Source organism: Austrofundulus limnaeus, unplaced genomic scaffold, assembly GCF_001266775.1.
Source record: "Austrofundulus limnaeus strain Quisiro unplaced genomic scaffold, Austrofundulus_limnaeus-1.0 Scaffold470, whole genome shotgun sequence".
Taxonomy (NCBI): domain Eukaryota; kingdom Metazoa; phylum Chordata; class Actinopteri; order Cyprinodontiformes; family Rivulidae; genus Austrofundulus; species Austrofundulus limnaeus.
The window spans coordinates 141,007-149,833 of record NW_013952872.1 but is presented as its reverse complement, the minus strand read 5'-3'; the positions used below and the strand labels follow the sequence as shown (position 1 = coordinate 149,833).

Below are 8,827 nucleotides of genomic sequence, written 5' to 3'. Positions count from 1 at the left end.
ACACACACACACACACACACACACACACACACACACACACACACACACACACACACACACACACACAAAAAAGTTAATCTTTTGATCCTCATCCCGATGCTGTTTTGACTTTCATTTAATTTTGCATCCTAACCCCGACCCTTAGCCTAAATCAAGGGTTGACTAAATGAACATGAAATGAAAGAGATTTAAATTAAAACCACAATAAATTAGTTGTTTAAGCGTTATATCTAAGATTTTTCTGAATAAGAGGCCATCAAGTGGCCGCAATATTCACAGAGGGCCAAGTATTTGTTCAACATCCTTGCACACAAATCCCCGGTTTTGAATGTGTACATTTAACCAGTCACACATGTTCAAACACTTGTAATTAAGCATGCACAGTAAATTCTCCTTACCATTTTTACATGTATTTTTACTGTACATAGATAAAATACTCTCAAACACACAACGTGTGAAAATCCATCCATTGTTTGTTGTCTGAAAGACCTTTTCTGCAGAAAATCTTAAGAGAAGACTTCTGTAAGCCGGATTCATGCAGGACTTTCCTATTTAACTCATAATCACCATTAGTGTTTGGACARTGAACTGCACCAGCATCATTGTTCTCAGACAAAGGACAGGTGAATGATAGGACAGGCCCTTCGGGGGGGTCAAACAGATATCACCTGAGACCAGTGCCCCCTGTGGCCTCACCTCAGAACCACCCCTAATTTTCTGCTGTTTTTCAATTATGTAAATATGGTAAATGGACTGTAGTAGCTTGTAGCTTGTTAGCCTGTCAGTCTCTTATTGATCAGTTTGAGGTAGTAGCTTGTAGCTTGTTAGCCTGTTAATCTCTTATTGATCAGTTTCAGGTAGTAGCTTGTTAGCCTGTCAGTCTCTTATTGATCAGTTTGAGGTAGTAGCTTGTAGCTTGTTAGCCTGTCAGTCTCTTTATTGATCAGTTTGAGGTAGTAGCTTGTAGCTTGTTAGCCTGTCAGTCTCTTTATTGATCAGCTTGAGGTAGTAGCTTGTTAGCCTGTCAGTCTCTTTATTGATAGTTCGAGGTAGTAGCTTGTAGCTTGTTAGCCTGTCAGTCTCTTTATTGATCAGTTTGAGGTAGTAGCTTGTAGCTTGTTAGCCTGTCAGCCTCTTATTGATCAGTTTGAGGTAGTAGCTTGTAGCTTGTTAGCCTGTCAGTCTCTTATTGATCAGTTTGAGGTAGTAGCTTGTTAGCCTGTTAATCTCTTATTGATCAGTTTGAGGTAGTAGCTTGTTAGCCTGTTAATCTCTTATTGATCAGTTTCAGGTAGTAGCTTGTAGCTTGTTAGCCTGTCAGTCTCTTATTGATCAGTTTGAGGTAGTAGCTTGTTAGCTGTTAATCTCTTATTGATCAGTTTGAGGTAGTAGCTTGTTAGCCTGTCAGTCTCTTTATTGATCAGTTTCAGGTAGTAGCTTGTAGCTTGTTAGCCTGTCAGTCTCTTTATTGATCAGTTTCAGGTAGTAGCTTGTAGCTTGTTATGCCAAATACACCAAACAGCAGTTAGAAAGATCCAAGATGTACTTGCTGAACTCTCTCCTCTCTGCTACCTGTCTCGGATGAATTTACATGCTCGTGTCTTAAACTTACAGATGCAGGAGGACCACAGCTACCAGGGTCCACTCAGGAGTTCTGTGGATGATGTTTGTGTTGGTGAATCTGAGGAGAGAAACCAGGGTCAGAGTTCATCAAAGATAAGCAACAGTGACKAAGACAATTTGATCTAATTCATGTTATGATGAGTAGCCTTGTTTAGTTGTTTTGATTCAAGCTCAGAATAKAAGATGTTGTCTTTGTTTTGTGTTTGCTGAGGTCGATCAGCTGTGGTTGCCATTTTGAATCAGTCCTAGTTTTAATAAAATCTATGCAGTGGTTCATCAGATGTTTTTCTATCAAATCAACACAGGGACAGTCACAAACATTATTGCCTACATTTTGTTGTCAGGGGATAAAAGTAGGAAATCAAGACTGGGCTAACCACTGAAGGCTGCAGCAGAGATGTATGTCTTTCTGACAGCTTTGTGATTGTTCTTTGGTTTAAGCCTGCTGTCAGCGAGCTCAGAGAATTCCTGGAAGCAGGACTCAGAAGCCGTTACGCTGATACGCCGTGTGTTTGTAAAAAACACACACACACTGATTTAGTACCAGGCTTGTTGAAAACACACAACCAGCCAAAGACAACAGTCTAAAGCAGGGAATGTTTTGATGCTGGCACAGGTTTTTGACATCTTGATGTGTTTTAATATTCAAATCTCTGATCGGTTCAATAATTTTAGCTACTTCTACTTCCTTACTGAACAGACTGTGTTCCATTATTGAGAAGAATAATCTGTTAATATTGTCAGTAATGAATCAGTGATGCCTCGAGTAGTTTGAATTATTTTTCTTTTAATTTCTACAGTCAGGAAAACGACTCTAAAAACCTGTCCAGAACTAACACAACGTAAATTTAGAGGTATTAAAGATCTGAAAGTTTCAAATGCTTGAGTTTGGTCTCTTCTGGCTGCCCATTAAACAAACCTAATTCAAGATGGCCACCACATCTTATTAACCCTAATTACTAGTGTTCCAATTCTATTTTTACAAGTATTCGTACAAAATGCCCAGATACCAACGCCAGTATTGATTCTCCACTCAGTGTACAGTTTACATTTCAAATGAAGTTTGTCTGGCTCATGTTTAAGAAATGTATGCAAACTGAAATAAAACCATTTTAAAATGCTGCAACAGTACAAATCATGCTGTATATTTGATTTGATCCAGAGGGGCTGTAGGTCTATCCACAGGTTTCTGTTAAAGCATATGCAGCTTGACAGACCACCACTTCTGCACCCCCCGGATTCATATTTCCTGTACGCAAAGTGAGAACCAGAGATTCGTTCATTCAGAGTCATTCATTGCGTATAATAACAACAAAACCAGTTTGTTTTTGCTTTAACTGGCAGCTTGAGCAGTTCAAGAACGAGTTCCGGTTCAACTTGTGGTTTTTATCGGCTTCCACAACAATTCAAGAAAATGGAAAAACGCTTTAGAAACATTTTGCCTGGAAGAAGAAGTAGAAAAGCCATGTTCATGCAGCACCCTCTGCACTGCACTTTATGCCAACGAAGGAATAGAATAGAATAGAAACTGGCTTATTATCCTGCGGAGGGGAAATTTAGGCGTAACAGCAGCAGAAAAACAAAACAAAAACAATATGTTGCTATGCACCAATAACAGTAGTGGTAGTGGTAAAAGAATAGAAATAACAACAAAAATGTAAAATAAAAAATAAACAAAATACTGTACATGGCAATAAATTAAAATATGATACTGTGCAGGTAAATAAATTATAATGAGGTGTGAAGATTGAGTCAAATTAAGTCATTTCCAGCAGTGTGTATAATGTACATGTGCAATAAATTTTGTACCGTATTTCCCAGACTATAAGTCACACTTTTTTTCATTGTTTGACTCGTCCTGCGAATTATACACCGGAGGGCGCCATAGAATTGTGAATGTTTTTTTTTTGTGCTAGTTTAAATAACGAAGCATTAATCAATATAAAGGAAACTGAGAAAGACTGGACTGGATGGATCGACAAAGCGTGGACTTCTGTGCCAGTTGAAACCATCCTGTCAGGATTCAGAAAGGCTGGAATAACAGGAACTGAAGCTGAGTCTGATGACAGCCCTGCAGAAGACGAGATGACGGCAGCACTTCCTCTTCCTCTGCAGTTGGRGGAGTTGTTCAGAAGCGACACAGAGGATGAAAACTTTAATGGATCCAGTGATGTGGAGTGAGATCGGTGAAGCTGTGGTGAACTGTAATTTGCTTTTTGGACTGGCTGTTTGTTACATAATGTTAATAAAGCCTGGACATTATAAAATACATTTCTAAATACATGCGACTTATCTGTGTTTTTTTCCTCTTCATGACACATATTTTTARCTTTGCGACTTATACTCTGAAGCAATTTATAGTCCAGAAAATACGYCAAATGGCAGAAATTTGTTACTTTGCTAACAAGCATGAATACTTATTGAGTTTGTTGGGAGCAGTGCTGGTTACAGAGTTAAAAGCTGCTGGGAGGAAGGATCTGCAGTAACGCTCCTTTGAGCATTTAGAAGGATCATAAACTAACGTGGCTGGCAGCTTTAAAACTCAAAACCCACCAAGGAGAGTTTGTTTGCTTTATCTATTTTTGCCTACAGAGCTACACCCTGATCCAGAGCTCTATCTGGGCTCAAACTGGTGGCTAGTCCGGACCACTGAGAGTCAGACAGCTTCCAGCAATATCAACTAAAACCTTGAATCTGAGCCTGGTGACTGAATCTATAAATGTGGTGTTTCACTATTTAATCATGCAGTTCTTTGCTTTTACTAAATTTAAACCTAAGGTGAATGGTGTTAGCGTTAGCATTAGCTGTAGTGTTAGCCTGATGCTAGCATGTTATCAGCAGCTACGTCTCAGTTTTAAAGAAATATTATGTCTATGGTTTGTAGCCACATGCTGGAAAAACTATATAAATGTCTTAATGTAACTGTCTCAATTCTGAGTAAGTTCAGAATAATAAACAATCCTCTTCTCAGATACAGGCTAAAATACTTTATCTACATGGCAGAATTAAACGATGGGTTGATTAGCCCCCAGGGGCTATAAAAGTTTCTTTTTTATTAGAAAAATACGCTAACGGAGTTATTAGCGGCAGTTTATTTATTTTTGTTTATCATTTATTTCAAATGATTGCAGCTGTATGAAACCCTCCAGTTCAACTCTAAAGGTTACAAGCAAACTAGCAGCCAGTGAATTTTATGTTTAGAATAGGAAGGAAAAACGTCTATTCACAATACTTCTATAAAATTATTACAATTCTGAGGGGCTTATGAACATTTTACTTCCTGAACTGTTGACATTTATGATTTTGCATGTGTCTCTTCGGGGAAAGACGAGGTAGTTGATGTTATGGCTGCCAAGATTAGTCAATTAATCGACGACTAATCAATTATTAAAATAGTCTATGACTAAATTAATAATCTATTAATCGTTTTTTTATTTTATTTTTAATTTTTTTGTTCTTTACTTTGTTTTTCTCTCCAAACTGCTTTGACACCTTCCACTGCCACATCTGCCTTTCTGTCCTTGACACACATGCACAGTAGTGGTAACTGGGGTAGGCCGTGGACGTCACAAGACATTATACAGACAGGCTCTGGTATCATGGCTACCTGACAACAGAGCTCAAAGTGTGGGATCATTTTAAGAAAATGAAAGAGAAACCTGTGTAATATCTGCAGAGCAGAACTTACCTTCCACAGCAATTATTTTTAGTTAGCATATAGCTAAAATCTAACGATAATAATAGCAGCTGCATTCTGGCACGATAAGCTCTATGTTTTATATTCAATTAAAGTATGATCCGATTAGTCGACTAATCGAAAAAAATAATCGGTCATTAATTGACTATAAAAATAATTGTTTGTGGCAGCCCTAGTTGATGTCAGTAGTAGCTATTAGCTAACATCGGGACATAGCTTCATGTTATGTTATGTGAACAGTGGAGGGTGAGACACAAAGAATTGTCCTCACTGCTTTTAAAACATCCTTACAGTATATACACCTCCGATATGTGGACATCTACAAGGGAAGTCCCGATCCAGATTTTTTGGCTCCCGATACGATCCGATTTTTTTAATGATTAGTGTTTCTGATACCGAACCGATAGCTTTATTTCTTTCCAAGTGACAAGGTTGGTAGTATTAAGCGAGCCCTGCTGTTCCCACTACAAGAAACATCCAGTTTGCAGATTTTGCAAGATGCATTTTCAGCATCATTGTTTTCCATTGAAAAGTGTTCCCACACTGTGGACATGGTTGCATACTTGTGTGTGTCTTGACTTCTTAACAACAGCTGTAAAGCACGATGATGCTGAAAACTGTCGTGAAAACTGGATCGGCCCGATTACATGACTAAATCAGATTCAACCCGATTTTCAAAAAATGGTCTTATCTGCCACCGATACCGATACTGAGTATCTGATGGAGACATCGCATCTACGCCAAACTTCAGTTAAAAATACTTTGATAAACAACGACGGTGTATCCCTGTAATTGTAAACAACAGCCACGTGGAAATATAAACTGACTTCCACCATGAATGAGTACCACCTCAGATAGTACTACAGCCTTCAAGTATCACCACTCTATTTATGTCTGATATAAACACACTGGTCTAACCTCTGGTTCTGGTTGATGTGTGTGGATTAACATGCGACTGATTCATTTGGTTACTAAGAACACCACCACAAACACCTAGTTTCCCACTTCTTATAGCTCAGCTTTTCCAAGAGGCGTTATGTCTAAAATATTTTTCTCCTTCTTGTAAATAGTTTTTTGAACAGCTTCAGTGTGAATAAACTGAGTTTAACTATTGGCTAGTCGGAGTGCAGCTAAGACCAGAGTGACTGCAGCTGTACTGCTGTCATCACAAAGTGGACAAATGAAGTTTGTGAGGAACAGTGGTGCAGCTTCATGGTCTTACACCTCATGACATAATGAGTCTTTAATGATGTGATTGACAGCAGAAGTATTTTCTCACACATTATTAGTCAAACTGGAGATTCTCTTCTCATCTTTTCTTCTCAAAGATTCAGCATTTCATACAGATGTTTTGGTCCTGAACAAATGTTTCTAAGCACCTGTTTGAATACCAGCTGCCTTTTGTGTTATTATGCATTTTCCAGGCACATGGTTCAGTTCTACACCACAATGTTACCTTCAGTTATAATGAAAATGCTGTTTATATAAAAAATAAATGTGACTTTTCATCATAGTCTATCAAAACACATTGAAAGTGACCTCTGTCTATTTAAGAACCTCCTACTGTTTCAGCCACTCCCACTTCAGCARGTCTTCACAACAATGCTTCAGGGGAGGGGTGCTCTGTTGGGAGGAGCTCGGCTGCAGACTGAGCTCCACGTAGGAGCTTTGTGTAAATGGGCGGAGCTTTGTACCAGAAAGTGTTTAGTCAGCTCCACATGGCTACAGGAGAGTCAAGGATTTCTCAAACATTCATGAATGAGTCAAAGCAACACTCTGGGTGTGTTTTTGATGAGGGAATGACATTATGATATAAAGCTCAAAAAGGTCGTTTTAGCAGAATAACCCCCCTTTATGTCCCCAAGTTGAATATCTTTTGGACCAAAATAACAATTCAAACAAGACGATTTGCATTTCTTGTGAAAATGCAGTGTGAATGCTTAATTTGAAAGGATTTATGTTGAATAGCTAACTAGCCTACAAATAGATAAAAAAATCACTGAAATAGCTGAAATTAGCACAAAGCAATATTTGTTTGTTTGTTTATGTATTAGGATCCACATTAGTGTCCACCTACGTGTTTCTAATCTTCCTGTGGAACAACAGACAGAGCATGTTTGTTGAATTAAGCAGAAAGAGACTGAAATTATCACAAAAAGTGAATGTAGCAAATAAATAAATAAATAAATAAATAAATAAATAAATAAATAAATAAAAGCTCAAATTAGCTAAAAATACAGAAAACAGGTGAAATTTGCAGAAAACAGTTAAAGAAGCATAAAAAGCACAGGAACAGCCAAAAGAAGTTACAGGAAGTACAAAAAGGTTGAAATGAGCAGAATAATAGCAGAAAAAATCAGACCACAACAATCACAGGGAGGTCATGTGTGGCAGTTTGTGTGTGATTTTCTGACCTGAAGGTCCGAACCAGATTGTTCAGGTCAGTGGAGATTTCACCTAAAGTGAGGCCCAGTGGACCCACAATGCTGCTGAGACTGCACACAAGAACAGATGACAGATACAAATTCAGTTTTCAGCATTTTCCCACATCAGTACAGGAGCTTGAGTGCTCACAAAAACAAACAAACAAACAAACAAACAAACAAACAAACAAACAAACAAACAAACAAACAAACAAGTTAGGTACCCAGTAGGAACAGTTCAGTTCAGACATAATTTGGTCCACATGCAGTAAATGAATTGATATAAGGAGCTGGCACATCTAGATGAGGCATTGCAAATGGAGTGAAAGTGTTATCAGGCAAGTACCTGAGCTGTAACATTTCTGGGATCAGCTCGGATGTTGACGATGTCCTTTAATTTCTACAAGGTGGCTAACTTTTCTTGTCAGTGTGTCACATAACCATCATTTTGACACAAAATCTTGTTTTAAATGCACGTTTAGTGTTAAACACTGGGTTAGGAACATCAACTTAAAGGTTAATTGTTGGAAAAATATGAAACAGTTTAACGTGTAACCATATAATTTGTTGATCTAGAAATATTTGATGTTTTTGTTTTGTTTTGTTAACTGAAGATTATTATTGTTTGAATTTATACTTGAGGAAAAAAGGGGGAGATATTATAAGATTTTTTTCCGCTCTCTGCTGCCTTTCATTTCATTGTATTTGTATTTTTTTTATTTTGTACACAGAATTAATTTTGAAATGAATAAAGTTTTTTAAGTAAAATAAAACATAAATAAAACTTCTGTAAAACTTTCTGTTTTACAGCTTTAAGTTAAGTAACTGTAACTAAACAGAGTTTCTTCTACGTGTCCATAAGCAGTGGTGGGCAGTGCTAATTCAAAAATTAGCTCCGCAATTTCAAAAGCGCTTATGCCATAGAAAAACTAGCAGAAGCTAATTTTAAAGCACAAGTTCAATTTGACACTTACTAGCTGGCAACAATTCATGTACAATATATGCACAACACTGCCAACAAACACCTTAATTCTACAACTGCCGATTGCTGGGGATGTGATTTCCTGAAACAGACCTTTAGCTC

At 37.7% G+C, this 8,827-nt stretch overlaps 1 protein-coding gene across 1 annotated transcript in view; it reads right to left on the bottom strand.

Moving 5' to 3' along the window:
- Window positions 1-8,827, bottom strand: part of rpap2 (RNA polymerase II associated protein 2) — a gene marked incomplete in the record, with an annotated part of 38,149 nt that overhangs the window by 6,271 nt on the left and 23,051 nt on the right. Inside the window, 2 exon segments of the mRNA XM_014025340.1 lie at window positions 1,613-1,681; window positions 7,735-7,815. Of these exon segments, the coding sequence (XP_013880794.1) occupies window positions 1,613-1,681; window positions 7,735-7,815 (150 nt within the window).